Source organism: Hyla sarda, chromosome 3 (genome assembly GCF_029499605.1).
Source record: "Hyla sarda isolate aHylSar1 chromosome 3, aHylSar1.hap1, whole genome shotgun sequence".
NCBI classification, from domain to species: domain Eukaryota; kingdom Metazoa; phylum Chordata; class Amphibia; order Anura; family Hylidae; genus Hyla; species Hyla sarda.
Genome location: NC_079191.1, coordinates 351659963 through 351678647, shown reverse-complemented (window position 1 = coordinate 351678647; position 18685 = coordinate 351659963). Strand labels below are relative to the sequence as shown.

The 18685-nt window shown below is 41.0% G+C and overlaps 1 protein-coding gene across 7 annotated transcripts in view; it reads left to right on the top strand.

The window, feature by feature from the left end:
• The window catches only part of NINL (ninein like), a 138260-nt gene that overhangs the window by 60133 nt on the left and 59442 nt on the right, over window positions 1-18685 (top strand). For all 7 annotated transcript variants that reach the window (XM_056567553.1, XM_056567554.1, XM_056567555.1 and 4 more), the window contains 3 exons: window positions 7626-7692; window positions 13182-13369; window positions 15752-15892. In XM_056567553.1, the coding sequence (XP_056423528.1) occupies window positions 7626-7692; window positions 13182-13369; window positions 15752-15892 (396 nt within the window). The remainder of the gene's footprint in view (window positions 1-7625; window positions 7693-13181; window positions 13370-15751; window positions 15893-18685) is intronic.

Below are 18685 nucleotides of genomic sequence, written 5' to 3'. Positions count from 1 at the left end.
GTGGAGTCATTTTGTAGTGTGAAAGGGGCCTAACATACAGCACTGATTGTAGACTGATATTGTGGGTTTTAGCTGCTGGTTGGTATTAATGGGCTTGTCCAGGATTAGAACAACATCCTTTACAACCCTTTTAACCTATGGGTGTCTCAGAAAATCGCAATTATGGACATTTATCAACGGGTTTAGTCAGGTTTTCTTTATTATAATTGTCGCAAAATTGTCGCAACTGCGACTACGCGATTTTTCATGCGACATTTTGACTGGAAAGCAAGAAAAGCAAGTTTTCCCAAAATTAACTACGTAGTAATAATTTTAAAATGGACTACGGGTAGTCAGGTATTTATCATACTGCGACAGTCGCAACTGCGCAAAAAAAAGTCGCAACAGGGTTAAAAATTGACTAAATTTACTCCAGCTCAAACATGGAGCAGAAAAAGCTACTACCAAAGCAAAAAAGAAAAAAAATTGCTTACGTGAAAGAAAATTATCAACAGGGTGAAAGCAGTTGATAAATAAGTCGCACATAAGCAAAAAAAAAGTAAGGAAAAAATTACTAAAAAAAATGAATACATAAGCAAACATTGATAAATGTCCCTTTATATCTTTTGACTCTACAATATATAGTTGCTGGTACATAAGGTGCATCCATGATTTTATGCTCCATCCCACCATTGGTTTACATGAATGCATAACAATAAAATACAGTCGGTGCAATAAATGATGTTTGTAATATTGCCGTGGATCATAGCGTAAGGCTATGTTCACACAATGGAATTTCCGTGCAGAATTCCGCAGAAGAATCTGCTGCAGCAGAGTCCCATTACTTTCAATGGGATTTTGCTGCATTGTTCACACGGCAGTTGTTTCTGGCACGGAAATTCAGATTTCGGCCTCCGCAGAAAGAATAGTCATGTTTATTCTTTCTGCGGTGTACACACTGAAACGCACTGCCATCTATGAGACGGCGCATTTCTGAGCGATCCTAGCGCCGCCATGTTCTGCTGCTGGAATGTCCGCATGGAAATTTTCTGTGTGGACATTCCACCATGTGAACATAAAGAAGAGGATTGCATTATGCTCTTGTGGGGGCCCTGAGACAGGAGCTTCAAGTCGCTGTGGAGCCATTGTCTTGTCACGCGCTGTGTAGATGGAGTATTTAAAGACAAAACCAGAAGTGGATTCAAACGAAGACCATAGTATGTCACGGCTCATGACAGAGCACCCTAAGGCTATGTTCACACATCCAGAATGTCTCAGACGGCTATGCATTCCGTGCGATGTCCGCAGAAAAAATGAAAACGTTCATTCTTTCTGCGGACACGGAAAACTGAATTTTCGTGCCAGAAAAAATGGAACAGAAATTCCGAATGTGCGCACAGTGCAGCAGAATGCCGTTAAAATCATCGAGACCCTGCTGCTTCGAAATCTCTGGCGGAATTCCAATCCGGATTCCAGATGTGTGAACATGGCCTCAGACTGGAGTCACACACGTCAGTTATTTTATTTCATTCCATGTGCAGTTATAAAGCCAAAGACAAAAGTAGATCCAATAGTAAGGAGAACTAGAAGTCCTTCCTTTCTATTTTTCCATCTGTGTGTGCGACACCAGGGTTTTTCATTTATTTATTTATTTTTTGTAGCATTTTTTTGTTTCAGAGAAGCCTGTGGAAATTTTTTTGAAAAAATGCCATATTTAGAGCATGCTGCATAAAAAAAAAAAAAAATTATAATAAAAAATGCCAAAAAAGATGAACTAATGTCATTAGAAAAACTATTTGCCTATAGTCCAGTTCATAGTTCACTCCAGACTTTAATATCTGGCTGTAGGAAAAAGAGTAAAGCTAGGAATTTCCGAGCGTAATTTTGCCTAGAAATTACACTCAGAAATTCCAGTGCAGCAGAATCCCTTTGCTGTGAATGGGATTCTGCTGCACAATGCACACTATGGAGCTTCCACCACTTAAAGGGGTATTCCAGGAAATTTTTTTTTTTTCATATCAGCTGGCTCCAGAAAGTTAAACAGATTTGTAAATTACTTCTATTAAAATTTTTTAATCCTTCCAATAATTATCAGCTGCTGAAGTTGAGTTGTTCTTTTCTGTCTGGCAACGGTGCCCTCTGCTGACATCTCTGCATGTCTCGGGAACTGCACAGAGTGGAAGAGGTTTGCTATGGGGATTTGCTTCTACTCTGGACAGTTCCCGAGAGTAGTGTCATCAGAGAGCACTTAGACAGAAAAGAACAACTCAACTTCAGCAACTCATAAGTACTGAAAGGATTAAGATTTTTTTATAGAAGTAATTTACAAACCTGTTTAACTTTCTGTAGCCAGTTATATATATATATATATATATATATATATATATATATATATATATATATATATATATATATATATAATATATAAAAGGTTTTTCCCTTTAAATTAGACGGCAAAAAAAAAAATTATTGGTCATTCTTTCGGCGCAATTCGCACAGAATACATTGCCATCTATGGAGACTGGAGTGTCCGCCCGGCCTATCGCAGACTGATTCATTCAGCGGTTTCCACCCACTGAGTCTCCAGCCAAAGATTCCACAATATGAATTTAGCCTTAAAATCACCTTGAAATTGATCAGAAATACTCAAAAATGCCTATAGGCCTCCATTTTTCTGCTTTGCTTAACAATACATCAATATGTGTTGCTTTAATGGCATTTTGTCACATAGAAAAAATTCAAATTCAGGGTCCGCTCCCACATGGCGCTAATGCAACGTATTTTACACTGCACAAAATGTGCTGCGTAACAGGAAATACTCTGCATATTCTGCGTTAAGTATACACACAGGGCTATCCGGCAACAACCATGTGTGTTCAGTGAGGTCTGGGCAGCGGGGCCCCGCGTCAGTCATGCCGACAGGTGTCCCTGCCCGCAAACCTCACTGAACACACAGGGCTGGATCCAATCTGATTTAAAGGGGTATTCCAGGGAAAAACTTTTTTATATATATCAACTGGCTCCAGAAAGTTAAACAGATTTGTAAATTACTTCTATTAAAAAATCTTAATCCTTCCAGTACTTATGAGCTTCTGAAGTTAAGGTTGTTCTATTCTGTCTAAGTCCTCTCTGATGACACCTGTCTCGGGAAACGCCCAGTTTAGAAGCAAATCCCCATAGCAAACCTCTTCTAAACTGGGCGTTTCCCGAGACAGGTGTCATCAGAGAGCACTTAGACAGAAAAGAACAACCTTAACTTCAGAAGCTCATAAGTACTGAAAGGATTAAGATTTTTTAATAGAAGTAATTTACAAATCTGTTTAACTTTCTGGAGCCAGTTAATGTATATAAAAAAGTTTTTTCCTGGAATACCCCTTTAAGGCTGCCATTACAGATAAGTTTTTGAGGTAAACCATTAGAGATGAGCGAACTTACAGTAAATTCGATTCGTCACGAACTTCTCGGCTCGGCAGTTGATGACTTATCCTGCGTAAATTAGTTCAGCCAAGTCATCAACTGCCGAGCCGAGAAGTTCGTGACGAATCGAATTTACTGTAAGTTCGCTCATCTCTAAAAACCATAAGTGGATTCAAAAGAAATGGAGAATATAAAGGAAGGACAAACACTTCTCCTTCCTGCTGGATCCACTTCTGGCTTTGGCTTATAAACTGCTGTGGATGATGGCAGCTTAAAGGGGAACTCCGGTGGAAAAACATTTTGTTTTCAAATCAACCGGTGCAAGAAAGTTAAACAGATTTGTAAATCAAGAATGGTAATGAGACCAGAAAGGAGAGGGCACACAAGAAGCAACTTCACCTTCGTTAGGATGCAGCACAATATCGGCAACCACTCCTGCGGGGTGCACATACGAAAGTATGAAGTATCAAATATGTACAAAGAAAAGAGCACGTATGTGCACTCACCGCTTGGCGGAGACAGCTCGGTGTGGGGGTCTGGTTCACGGGGAGCTGGACTCAAGCATCAGTGCAGGTGTGGTGGCGCTCAGAGGCTATTCCGGCAGTTTCACACGTGAATGCGTGCTTCTTCCAGCCTTGAGGCCGGAAGAAGCACCCATTCACGTGTGAAACTGCCGGCGTAGCCTCTGAGCGCCACCACACCTGCACTGATGCTTGAGTCCAGCTCCCCGTGAACCAGACCCCCACACCGAGCTGTCTCTGTCAAGCGGTGAGTGCACATACGTATAGATTTGTAAATCGCTTCTATTTAAAAATTTTTCTAGTACTTATCAGCTGCTGTGTGCTACAGATATACTACAGAGACATTTGTGAAGTTCTTTCCAGTCTGACAACAGTGCTCTCTGCTGACACCTCTGTCCGTGTCAGGAACTGTCTGGAGCAGGAAAGGATTTCTATCGGGATTATCTTCTAATCTGGACAGTTCCTGACACGGACAGAGGTGTCAGCAAAGAGCACTGTTGTCAGACAGAAAATAAATTTACCAATTTCTCTGTAGTAGAGATGAGCGAAGTTACAGTGATTCGATTAGTCACAAACTTCTCGGCTCGGCGGTTGCTGACTTTAGCCTGCATAAATGAGTTCAGCTTTCAGGTGCTCCGGTGGGCTGGAGACTCTCTCCTAGGACTGTATCCACCTTTTCCAGCCACCGGAGCACCTGAAAGCTGAACTCATTTATGCAGGCTAAAGTAAGCAACTGCCGAGCCGAGAAGTTTGTGACTAATCGAATCGCTGTGACTTCGCTCATCTCTACTCTGTAGTATACAGCAGCTGATAAGTATTGGAAGGATTACGATTTTTAATACAAAGTAATTTACAAATCTGTTTAACTTTCCAGCACTAGTTGATTTGAAAAAATTTGTTTTCTACTTGTTTCCACCGGAGTTCTCCTTTAAGAAGGATTAATCATTCCTTTCTATATTTATTATTTCTTTGTAATCTTAAACTCAAAAACCTGCATCAAAAAGTGCAGTGGCATTTCCCCCCCCCCCCCCCCAAAAAAAAGTGCAGTGGCGTTCCCCTCCCCCCCCCCCCAAAAAAAAAGTGCAGTGGCATCCCCCCCCCCCCAAAAAAAAAAAAAAAAAGTGCAGTGGCATTCCCCCCCCCCCCCCCCCCAAAAAAAAGTGCAGTGGCGTTCCCCTCCCCCCCCCCCCAAAAAAAAAGTGCGGGGGCATTCCCCCCCCCCCCCCCAAAAAAAATAAAAATAAAAGTGCAGTGGCATTTTCGCCCCCCAAAAAAACTGTGGGGGAGATTTATCAAAACCTGTGCAGAGAAAAAATTGCCCAGTTGCCCATAGCAACCAATCAGATTCAAAGGTCTCTATAAAAATGAAAGAAGCGATCTGATTGGTTGCTATGGGCACCTGGGCAACTTTTCCTCTGCACAGGTTTTGATAAATCTCCCCCTGTGTGAATAACTCCCCCTTCCCCCCACCCTAAACGAGGATTCGCTAATGGAAAAACTCTTTTTTGTTGCCAGTAACCAGAAATTCCACCCTTCACTACTTCATTCAAAAAAATCTTTTTGGCAGGAAAAACCATCAGATTATTTACACACGTGCAGACAATGGCTTCAGCGACAGGCAATGATACAGTGATCCCTCAACTTACAATGGTCTCAACATACAATAGTTTCAACATACAATGGTCTTTTCTGGACCATTGTAACTTGAAACCAGATTCAACATACAATGCTATGGAATCTGCGAAACGTGTCAAGGGCTGGAAGAACCGACCAATCAGAATGGGCATTTTACTGGTAAATCCCCTGTATTACTGAAGTGTATGCACTGACTGGTGTCTGGTAGCGCCCCCTACAGTACAGGGAGATATTACATGTTCTGTACTCTTTACCTGTCCCAGGGTGAGGGCGACTCCATGTTCCTTTTTTAGGACACTGTGTACTGTACAGGACCCTGAAGAAGCTCCTGTCCTCTACATAGACCAGTGTTTTCCCAAGCAGGGTACCCCCAGCTGTTGCAAAACTACAACTCCCAGCATGCCCGGACAGCCTTTGGCTGTCCGGGCATGCTGGGAGTTGTAGTTTTGCAACAGCTGGAGGCACCCTGCTTGGGAAACACTGACCTAGACAGTGATTTACAGCTCCCAGCAGCTCTTTCTTACTTTTATATGTAAGGACTTGCTTTATCTGTATTAGGCTGCATTCACACCACGTTTTTGTAATACAGTTCCCATATACGTTTTCAATGTGAAAACCATACGGAACCGTGTTGAAAACCGCATGCATTGACTCTCCATTGAAAACCGTATGCCAAAAGATGCATCAGGTTATGTCAGTTTTGCATCCTGTACGGTTTTGTCAGTTTTTTTCCGTACCCAAAACTGTAGTCTACCACGGTTTTTGGTCCGGGTGAAAACCTGTATTAAACCATATACGTTTTTTTTTTTTTTAAACATGGGAGTCAATGGGAACCGTACAGAACTGTATGTGCATACAGTTCCATCCAGTTTTCACCATACGGTTTTTGACTTTGCACAGTTTTTTTTTCTTGGAATTTCAATCAAACAAGTGAAACTTTATTCAAAATGGAGTGAAAAGTTAAAAACGTATATGTTTTTTTCTTAAAAAACGGATGCAACCGGACATCATTTTTCAAACCGTATACGGTTTTTAACCGTATACGGGTTCAAATTTGTACACACATTTTGATACAGTTTAGTCAGGTTTTGAGGAAACAGTTTTTTTTTTAATCAAAAACCTGATACGGGAACTGTATTGCAAAAACGTGGTGTGCATGCACCCTTAGTTATCTACTTATTTTTCTTTAATCCTCACTTTTTCCTATTTTTGGATGACATTTTTGGTGCCTTTAGAACCATTTACCAGTTTTCTATAGAGTTCTGGTCTCAACATACAATGGTTTCAACATACAATGGTCTCAACTAGAGATGAGCGAACTTACAGTAAATTCGATTCGTCACGTACTTCTCGGCTCGGCAGTTGATGACTTATCCTGCATAAATTAGTTCAGCCTTCAGGTGCTCCCATGGGCTGGAAAAGGTGGATACAGTCCTAGGAGACTCTTTACTAGGACTGTATCCACCCTTTCCAGCCCACCGGAGCACCTGAAAGCTGAACTAATTTATGCAGGATAAGTCATCAACTGCCGAGCCGAGAAGTTCGTGACGAATCGAATTTACTGTAAGTTCGCTCATCTCTAGTCTCAACATACAATGGTCGTCCTGGAACCAATTAATATTGTAACTTGAGGGACCACTGTATATTGGAGCATTTAATACCTTTTATTCGTTCATTCGGTTGACCCTCGTACAATGTGCACCTACTGCAGGTACCTACGGCTTGTAGTCAGCTGATCCCTTTTGATGTTGTTTGCTGTGCAGAGACTTGGTCAGTGAATGTGTTAATGTGATCATAGCCGGCCCCGGTGCTGGTTTAATGTTTCACTTGAGCCTTTCTGGTTAATAGCGGGTTGGGGTTAAGGGATCCCGTTGAGATGAAGCAGTGTAGAGTGAGTTGTAAGGTTTCATTTGTTTGCTTTGGCCTGGGGTTTAACTGGGAGGTGAGCGCACATTCTTAAACCCAGCGAAGGATTCTTTTTTCTCCCTCAGCCTTTCTGCTTGGGTTTTTTTTCTCCCTCTGCATATTTCCATCTCATGCCCAAATCTGTCTCACATGTGCTCTTTTCTTCAGAGCCTCAAATCCGATGAAGAAGCGGAGATCGCCAAGGAGCCTCAGACTGAGAACTTTGAAGCACAAGGTAAAATGGAGTCATTTTTAGGAAATCAAGTGAAATTTAGAGGACGTATGAGGTAAAGCCTGACACACCAGTCCTAAAAAGGATCCTTTTATTATAGCAATGCAGTGATGGCTTTAAACTTTATGGGTGTGTTCACATGTTCAGGTTATTTAAGACAAATGCAGAAACAGATGATGCATTGCGGACACATAAAGAAGAGACTGTGGGAGACATTGATCATTACAAGTGTGCCCTACTCTTCTTTTACCGGTCTTTTTTCCTTCTAACTTTTTGCTTAGCAGCGTGTAATCTATCATGTGTCTACCTTAGATAATGAATTCGCCGCGGCTGTGCACGTTTGTTTGTTTTTGCGCAGGGTAGAGAGGTTTTGTACATGTGCTTTTGGTATGCGTACTTTTGCGCCTAGAAATCGGGGTTAGCGCAATATTTTGCCACTTATTACAAATGTCGCCTATGATAAATAAGGGTGCGGTGCATGTCTAAATCAGAAAATGGTGTACTGCTACGCAAAACGCAGGGAAACTTCTATTCAAAAAGTCGCATATAAGTCGCTAAATTTACATAACTGCGACATTCAAGCGCCAATGATAGAAGAAAAAAACTTAAATGTCCCCCTGTGGGCTTATGTCTTTTTTAAATTTATTTTTAAATCCATTCCTAACTTTTGTTTTCATTAATTGCAATCTGTATATCATGACATGTTCTTAGTATATCATGACATGGAAGTACTACAAATTGCAGTCCGGCATATGAGAGTATTGAGAATTGCTGCAGGTCGCATGCATCAAATTTATTAGACAGCTGCGACCTTTTTAGACTGCTAGCCATAAAGTACAGCATGAGATTACAGTTACAGCTGAGGACGAGTTCATGAATGTCTATGGTCATATTCACAATTTGTACAAATGCACGGCAAAAAGAAAAGGTCTTGTTTTATGTAAATAAAGTACATGTATGGCAGGCAACGCCATTTGGGTCAGTATTTGTAAGGCCAGCTATATATGGGTGTTGTGTGGCTGCATTTTTGCATCCATATTATCACTGCAAGTTCCTGACTGACAGCTGTGCTCAGGATGGGAGTTGCAGCCATATAAGGCTAAGTTTCCACTTGGTTTTTTTTCTGGCAGTTTTTGGAAAACCACCACTGCATTTTTTGAGCCAAAGTCAGAAGTGGATCCATAAGGGAGAAGTATTAGGCTAAGTTTCCACTTGTTTTTTTTTCTGGCAGTTTTTGGAGATCTGCTACTGCAGTTTTTGAGCCAAAGTCAGAAGTGTATTCAAAAGGAATAGGACATATAAAGGAAGGACTTACACTTCTCCTCCCTTATGGATCCACTTCTGACTTTGGCTCAAAAACTGCCAGAAAAAAAAACAAGTGGAAACTTAGCCTAAGTCCTTCCCTTAAACGTCCTATTCCTTTTGAAGACACTTCTGACTTTGGCTCAAAAACTGCAGTTGCAGTATTCCAAAAACTGCCAGAAAAAAAACAAGTGGAAACTCAGCCTTACGCTTGTGTGGAAGCTGCCTAAGGCTAGGTTCCCACTACGGAATTTCTGACTGAAATTCCGCTTTGAAATTGCAGGCAGAAATTCTGCTTGCTAAAATGCATTATGCTGGTGAATGGGTTTTCCGCTCATAAATTCCCACTTTGGAATTTTTGAAGCGGAATTTGTGAACTGAAAATCCGCTTTATTCTTCAGGCGGAAATACTTGCAGAACACATTGCAGTCTATTGGGACTGCAGTGTCCGCGCGGTCCTAGTGCTGACTGATTCAGTCAGCGCTGACCAGGCTCCGAATCTCTGGGCGGAAATTTTCCGTCTGGAAATTCCGCAGTGTGAACCTAGCCTAATGGTCTATTCACACTGCAGAATTTCTGCCTCAAATTAAAGCCTATAGACTTCTATGGGATTCCTCACTCCCATTCACACTGCTGAATTTCCCCTTGCGGAAATTCAGCAGTTTGAATGGGAGTGTAGAATCCCATAGAAGTCTATGGGCTTTAAAGGGGTACTCCGGTGGAAAACACATATTTTTTTTAAATCAACTGGTGCCAGAAAGTTAAACAGATTTTTAAATTACTTCTATATAAAAATCTTAACTCTTCCAGTACTTATCAGCTTCTGTATGATCCACAGGAAGTTCTTTTCTTTTTGAATTTCCTTTCTGTCTGACCACAGTGCTCTCTGCTGACACCTCTGTCCATTTTAGAAACTGTCCAGAGTAGAAGCAAATCCACATAGAAAACCTCTCCTGCTCTGGACAGTTTCTGACATGGACAGAGGTGTCAGCAGAGAGCACTGTGGTCAGACAGAAAGGAAATTCAAAAAGAAAAGGGCTTTTTTTTATTTTTTTTGTGTTCGGGGGGTGGGGCATCTTTGTTAAACATTTATCTTCCCTGTGATGTTTTTTGGGTCAGCCAGTGGCAGTTTTTTTTAATTCACAGCATGCTATGGCTATCGTTTCTTCTTCAACTATACCCAGAGATTGGCTACCAAAATATGGCTATATATTGGATGTATGTTGGGCCCAACATTTACATCAAACAAAAGTTTTTGGAGGGTTATAGCTTTTGCTACAGCTGAAAAAAAAGGTTGTGGTTTTGGACAGAAAAATTGTACAAAAAGCTGAAAACACAAACTGGAAATAAAAAAATAAAAAAACTTTGGGGAGGGGTTCATCAAAACCTGTGTAAAGTTGACCAGTTGCCCATAGCAACCAATCAGATTGCTTCTTTTGTTTTTAATGCTTTTTAAAAATTAAAGACACAATCTGGTTGCTATGGGCAACTGGTCAACTTTTCCTCTGCACAGGTTTCGATATATCTCCCCCTTTGAGTCTGCACATTGCTTCATACAGAAACATAGATTCAGCCATATTACTATGTGTAACAGGCATTATCCTGGCAATAGGTGAGCTTAAAGGGGTACTCCGCCCCTAGACATCTTATCCCCTATCCAAAGTATAAGGGATAAGATGTCAGATCGCTGCGGTCCCACTGCTGGGGAGCCCTGGGATCCCCGCTGCGGCACCGCGCTCTCATTACAGCACAGAGCGAGTTCGCTCTGTGTGTAATGACGGGCGATACGGGGGCCGGAGCAGCGTGATGTCATGGCTCCGTCCCTCGTGACATCACGGCCCGTCCCTTTAATGCAAGTCTATGGGAGGGGGCGTGACGACCGCCTTGCCCCCTCCCATAGACTTGTATTGAAAGGGGCGGGCCGTGATGTCATGAGGGGCGGAGCCGTGATGTAACGCTGCTCCGGCCCCCGTATCGCCCGTCATTACACACAGAGCGAACTCGCTCTGTGCTGTAATGAGAGCGCGGTGCCGCAGCGGGGATCCCAGGGCTCCCCAGCAGTGGGACCGCAGCGATCTGACATCTTATCCCCTATACTTTGGATAGGGGATAAGATGTCTAGGGGCGGAGTACCCCTTTAAAGCTTATTTAACATTATATTAGCTATTTAACTGCTCTAGCATCCGAGTCATTTTACAATGGGAGGGAGGGGGCTCTCCATGCAGGCACACTGGCAGCTAACAAGGCTTCCCTGGATGTGAGCTTAGTAGGCTGCCTGTGTTTAGTTAAAGTTAAAAAAAAAAAAAAAAAAAAAAAATTATAATGAAAACCGTTCAATAAAGTGTTTTGGAAAACAAATCTTCTTTCCATTACCAAATGTTTTTGTGAAGAGAAACAAACAAAATATAATTTATCATTGCAGTTACAATGATGCTTACAAGAAAAATAATACATAAGTGATAGAACCCTAAAAAACAATGGCAAAGTTGTTACCCCTCCCCAAATAATCATTACAAACAATAAAAAAATAAAAAAAAATACCCTCCAAGCCCTTAAAGAGTTTTTATTTTTTTATTAGCTGGTAGCAGAAAGTTAAACAGATTTGTAAATTACTGATATTTAAAAATCTTAATTCTTCCAGTACTTATCAGCTGCTGTATAATACAGAGGAAGTTCTTTTCTTTTTGAATTTACATAGTGCTCTATGCTGACACCTCTGTCCATGTCAGGAACTGTCAAAAGCATTAGAGGTTTGCTATGGGGATTTGTTCCTGACATGGACAGAGGTGGCAGCAGAGAGCACTGTGGTCAGACATAAAAGAAATTAAAAAAAGAAAAAAATTCCTCTGGAGCATACAGCACCTGACAAGTACTGGAAGGATTAAGATTTTTAAATAGAAGTAATTAACAAATCTGTTTTAACTTTCTGGCACCAGTTAATTAATAAAAAAATAAAAAAATATATTGTTTTCCATCTGAGTGCCCCTTTTAGCTCTCGCACATTGCTATCGGGCTCTGCTATATGGAACTTTGTCAAATTCCATCGTAATGAAGGGAGTTTACCGGAGAAAAAAAGTTGATGCACTGTTTTTTTCCTCCGGTAAAGTACCTGATCCCCCATCAGACCCCATTCAAGTCAATGCGATCTGTCAGGACCCTGTGGAGTCAGTTGTGCAGTGGCCAATTTTGGGTCCATTCGGCACAAAAAAAGGGCAAAATGGGACGAAGCATAATATCAATGTGAACATAGTCTTACAAAGTAGTGGCAACGAAATCAAAAAATTCTGAACGCGGCAGAACAAACTAAAGACACTATTAGAGATGAGCGAACTTTGATTCGTCACGAACTTCTCGGCTCGGCAGTTGATGACTTATCCTGCATAAATGAGTTCAGCTTTCAGGTGCTCCGGTGGGCTGGAAAAGGTGGATACAGTCCTAGGAAAGAGTCTCCTAGGAATGTATCCACCTTTTCCAGCCCACCGGAGCACCTGAAAGCTGAACTCATTTATGCAGGAAAAGTCATCAACTGCCGAGCCGAGAAGTTCCTGACGAATCGAATTTACTGTAAATTCGCTCATCTCTAGACACTATGGCCCAGATTTATCAAAGAATGTCTACGGTAGAGCTATTTTTCCATGTTTATTTGGGTGTTGGGTTTGACTAGCGTGCATCTTATTTATCAAGAGGGTGCAGCAGGATGATGAATTTTGCGCAGCTCTGCTGTGGTGGGAAAAACTCTACCACATACACGTTTTCTAGTCACTTGTGAGGGAGGGAAGTAGACATTTTCTTGGGTTCTGAATTTGGAAGTTTAGTTGTTTTTACTCTGGACAGTTCTTAAAATGGACAGAGATGTCAGCAGAGAGCACTGTGCTCATGATTCAGCAGAGAGCACTGTGTTCCAAAAAGAAAAATTATGTCTTCTGTAGTATTCAGCAGCTAATAAATACTTGAAGGATTAAGATTTTTAGATAGAAGTAATTTACAAATCTGTTTAACTTTCTGGCACCAGTTGATTTAAAAGAAAAAAGTTTTCCACTGGAGTACCCCTTTAAGAATAAGAAATGTTGTGCAGGTCACATCAGTGTATGAGATGGTTGTGTGCATATACACAAGAACATTGGGTAGTCACATGGAGTAATACAAAAAATTCTACTAACCCTGTTGTTATATTTTTGGCCTTTTGTTAGGGCAACTGAGGACATGGAACCCAGGATTTTTTGACAGCCCCAGAAGAATTTCCAGTGCTCATGATATGACTGAAAACCAGGTGCGGGACATCTGGGAGGAGTTGGGAGTAGGGAACAATGGCTACCTCAACAGGCAGGAGCTTGCCACTGTGTGTAAGAACATTGGACTTGAAGATCTTTGTGAGGAGGTACGAGCAGTCTCCATTTTTGCAATAAAACTTGTCCTATTGTCGTCTGCTATGAGTTACTATTTGTTTGCATTAGGGGAATCGATAAAAAAGCTCTGCTCCAAACCTTGGTTCCTACATTTACATCTTAGGGTGAGGCAACACATATTGGCCATCGAAGAGCCGTCCTATTTAGGGCTACCGCTAACTATTATTTATACAATCGATTAGCTGTCGATTATTTCATCGATTAATCGTAGTAAAAAAAGGCTAAAATGCCCCCAAAAAAGTGGTTTAGCGGATTTAACTTGAAAAAGTATGTACAATGGCCACATTTAAAAAGTTTGTAGGCAATTTTGGACTTATTTATTTTAAGGTTAAATATATTTTATTTTTTTTTAGCTTTTTTGTATACAATAAGAAAAGAAGGACACATTTTTATTAGAGGAGGGGTTTATTTACATTTTAATAAACTTTTATTTATTTATTTTTTTGCTTTATACTTTTTATATAGCAATTATTAGAATCTCCTATACACATTAGGGTAAATGCAGACTTCAGAGCATGGCACCCTAGTGTCTGGAGTACAGACTATGTAGTACTACAGACACTAGGGTGCAATGCTCTGCACATAACCCCCCCCCCCCCCCATGTGTATAGCAGTGTGTATGTACTACACACACACTGCTATACACATGGGGGGGGTATGTGCAGAGCATTGCACCCTAGTGTCTGTAGAAGACACTAGGGTGCAATGCTCTGCACATACCCCCATTTGTGTAGCAGTGTGCAAAGCGCCTGGGTCACTGTGGCAGCATGAACATGGCGCCTTAAAGGGGTATTCCAGGCAAAAACTTTTTTATAGATATCAACTGGCTCCGGAAAGTTAAACAGATTTGTAAATTACTTCTATTAAAAAATCTTAATCCTTCCAATAGTTATTAGCTTCTGAAGTTTTCTGTCTAACTGCTCATTGATGATGTCACGTCCCGGGAGATGATAGGAAAATATCCCCATAGGAACTGCACAGCTCCCGGGACGTGAGTCATCAGAGAGCAGTTAGACAGAAAACACCAACTCCACTTCAGAAGCTCATAAGTACTGAAAGGATTAAGATTTTTTTATTGAAGTAATTTACAAATCTGTTTAACTTTCCGAAGCAAGTTGATATATAAAAAAAAGTTTTGGCCTGGAATACCCCTTTAATGCCCTCACCCGCCTGCCGCAGCCTCATCACTGCTGGCGCCCGCACATTCCCTTTGCAACAACATTCATCAACAACAAATCCAGTTATCAAATGTTATCGATTTTATTGGTTAATCGTTGCAGCCCTAGTCATATTTGCAATAACAATGTAGTGTCCCAGTACTGCATTCTATACGGTACTTGTTTATTTATGGGTCCCCATAGCCAGAGTCCCTAGGACTTAGGGATCCCTGTTAGCCAGTCTACCCCTGGTCGCCTCTATTCTAGTGTATAGATCTCTAATTTATTCATAGGTTAATGTAAATAGAATAACATGTGTAAATAAATGGTTAATTACTTGTTTCCATTAGCGTTGCAGGACCTGCGGGTCATGTGACGAGGTGAACTCTATGGTATTTAACTTAAGGACCTTTGGAGGCCCTGTGACGTAAGCAATCCCATTACACCATGTAATGGTGAATGGCAGACGTTCGGACCAATCAGATTCGCCACGCCCCCTGCCCATATAAAGGAGCGGTGGCCATGTTTGTCTCTCTTACCTCGTGGGCTGTCAAGCAAGCAAGACCTGTACAGCAGTAATCGCAGCAAGTTAGGCCTGAGCCTTGCGGCAACGGCTGAACAATTATAATTATAGAGTGTATCAATTCCCAAACACTCTGCAGCATCACCGGACCTAATACCTCCCCTAAATCCGGACTGCTCTGCAAATCTCTTCCTAAATTCAGAGACTTATTGTCTAGCTCAAGGTCTGCAACTATTGCCAGTCACTAAGCAACCTAAGGACTGTTTGTATGAGACTGTTACTGTGCCGTGGATATTGCTAGCACTACAGTAAACGTTATTCAAGTTCATATCTCCTTGTGGACCTTCAGTTATTTTATGCACCTATCGTTACTGGGAAGGGCGGCGATAGGCCGGAACACTGATTCAGCATACCAGCCCTCAGCCTGGCGTCACGAACTCTAGGGTTAACATTAACCCCTTATATACCGATACCATAACACCACTACCATACACCCCCCCAAGGGCTACCACAACAACACAAATGTACACTCCCATGGGCTGGTTCTACCAATTTGATCAAATGACTCTAGATTTGTCTGTGATCAGATGACAATTTTGGTAATGGTTTATTTATGGTAGGTTGCTAACATTTTACATAGGTTTACAGTCAGTGTACTCTTCGTGTTTTGTTAGGAACTTGAAGACTTATTTAAGAAGCTGGACAGAGATGGAGATGGCCTGGTAAGCTTCCAGGAGTTTCAGGTGGGATTGTTCAGCCACGCACCTCTACCTGTTGCCTCCACCCCACTCAAGAAGAGACATGCCTTCTTCCAGGTGGGTGAATAGAGTCATAATAATGTCCAGTCTGCGGTGGTTAAGAAACAAGTGGTCTTATTAGCAAATGCTATCATTACTGGTTCCATAGAAGCACTTCTGCTTGACCCATCCCAGTGATCAGCGACTGATGAGTGAACCTTTTACATAGGACAATAATTGGCCTGTCCAGAGGATAGTTTCCAATGGACCTCAAGGCCATTTCATTTTATACAAGCATATGGAAATATTTCCTTAATACTTACCTAATTTTAGATAAAATACCATCAGTAAGTCATAAATATTTTGTACAGTTAATACTGATGGACGTCTTCTAGACAGGAAATTGAACAACAGTTTGAAATACAGATAATAAAATAAATGAGAATACTGATAAACTATTATGCTACACAGATCAAATATGCATGCATCGATATTTGAATCACTCTCCAAAAACTTCAGTGGCTGTAAGTAGCACATGCTGCATTTTTTTTTTAAACATGCCACATATTTTGGCAATATATGCAACATAAATATGCAACATATTTTATATATATAACTAGCCCTATAGATTAAGTCTGTATTACAGACCACAAAATATGGAGATATTTCAAAATATGCTTGTGCTTAAATCTTAAATGGGCACTGTCAGATGAAAAAACCTTTTTATATGTTGTACATCTTGGCAAAACATTAACCTTTCTAATATACTTCATAAGAAAAATTAACTTTTTATAAATATCATGGCTTTGTCCAAAGAGAAGCACAGACATGGACAAAGCCCAGTAAGTCAGGGTGGGCTAGCACTCCTCTGTGCTCTCTCCTGTCTGATAGCACTCCTCTGTGCTCTCTCTCCTCTCTGATAGCACTCCTCTGTGCTCTCTCTCCTCTCTGATAGCACTCCTCTGTGCTCTCTCTCCTCTCTGATAGCACTCCTCTGTGCTCTCTCTCCTCTCTGATAGCACTCGTAGTGGCACTTGGGTCTGTACATGGCCTGGTACCCTGTAACATACAGGTGTCCTGTTCATTACACAGACAATACAGAAGCGGAGCCATTAGGAGGGAGGGCACATTTTTTGTAATATATGATATATTGATGCCCTTTTATTTATTTTTAAGAATAAAAGGACTAAATTAAAGAAAAATAGCCAGGAAACCCATGAAACCTCTTAGTACTAAATGTATTGTTAGACTTATAGCAGTTTTCCTACCTCAGATATTTGACTTTACGGTATTTGCAGGATATTCCCTGTTCTTGAAATAGGTGGTGATCACAAAAGCTAGACCCTCATCCCTGAGATGTTATTAGTATATTCAGTGGGTATACCATAACAAGTCTACAGTGGGAAAGCCCCATTAATGAGGGGACACATTTTTAGTAATTTTTCACTAGGCATAAGGCTGTTCTGTATATAAGATAGGTCCGGGGACTATTGATAGTATTATGAAATATTGGGCAGACTAAATGGTCCAAATGGTTTATATATATATTAACCTGGGAGAGCATAGAACAACCCTGGTCTTTATATATTCAATCTGTATAACTAACCATTATTTAACAGCGGTTCTCCCTGTTGGGGGACCAATTGTTTGCAAAAATTGAAAATCTGTTAATAAAAAAACATTTAATAGAAAAATAAACATTCATTTAACAGCTATCGCATGTGTAGGGATATCTTGAAGTGCATCTGTAACTTGGAATACCAGTACCAAAATTCTAGAAAGGGCAAAAATTAGGACGATTTTCCTGTTGGTGCCTTCACCCAAAAGGACCAGTAGGCCAGAAATTTGTAAAATCACTTGGCTTTATTGGGTAAAATGGGATGCTTTAGCATCCCATTTTACCCAATAAAGCCAAGTGATTTTACAAATTTCTGGCCTACTGGTCCTTTTGGGTCAAGGCGCCAACAGGATATCATCCTAATTTTTGCCCTTTCTACAATTAATCCACGATTTGACCAGTGAGTCACAGTGAAGGACGCCAAGGCTGCCACCCGTTCCTGCACCACAAACTGCAGCGAGTCTACAGGGACAATTAGGTGTTGTGCCCTCAGCACAACCACCCACAGTAAGGTGCATTTAACCGTGCACGCATTACCCCATCTCTAATAATACTCCACAAGGAGCGCACCTCGTTTGTTACATATCTTCCAGTACCAAAATTCTGACAGTCTTATAGAATTCAATAAAAGGATACTAGTCCTATCTCTTTTACGCTGAGTGTGGCTTTAAAAGGGGTAGTCCAGTGGAAATATATATATATATTTTTTTAAATAAACTTGTGCCAGAAAGTTAAACAGATTAGTAAATGACTATTATTAAAAATCTTGATCCTTCCAGTACTTATTAGTTGCTGAATACTACAGAGGAAATTCTTTTCTTTTTGGAACACAGAGCTCTCTGCTGACATCATGACCACAGTGCTCTCTGCTGACATCTCTGTCCATTTTAGGAACTGTCCAGAGCAGCATATGTTTTCTATGGGGATTTTCTTCTACTCTGGACGGTTCTTAAAATGGACAGAGATGTCAGCAGAGAGCACTGTGTTCCAAAAAGAAAAGAATTTCCTGTGTAGTATTCAGCAGCTAATAAGTACTGGAAGAATTAAGATTTTTTAATATAAGTCATTTACAAATCTATTTAACTTTCTTGCACCTGTTGATTAAAAAAAGAAAAATAATAAAGTTTTCCGCAGGAGTACCCCTTTAATCTAGTGAAAAAGGCATTTTAATGAGGCTTGAAGTGTCAAAGAGGCGTGGCCCAGGGTCCACAGTGCCCTTGGGCTGTGAAACCTCTCTGTTTCAATTCCCCTCC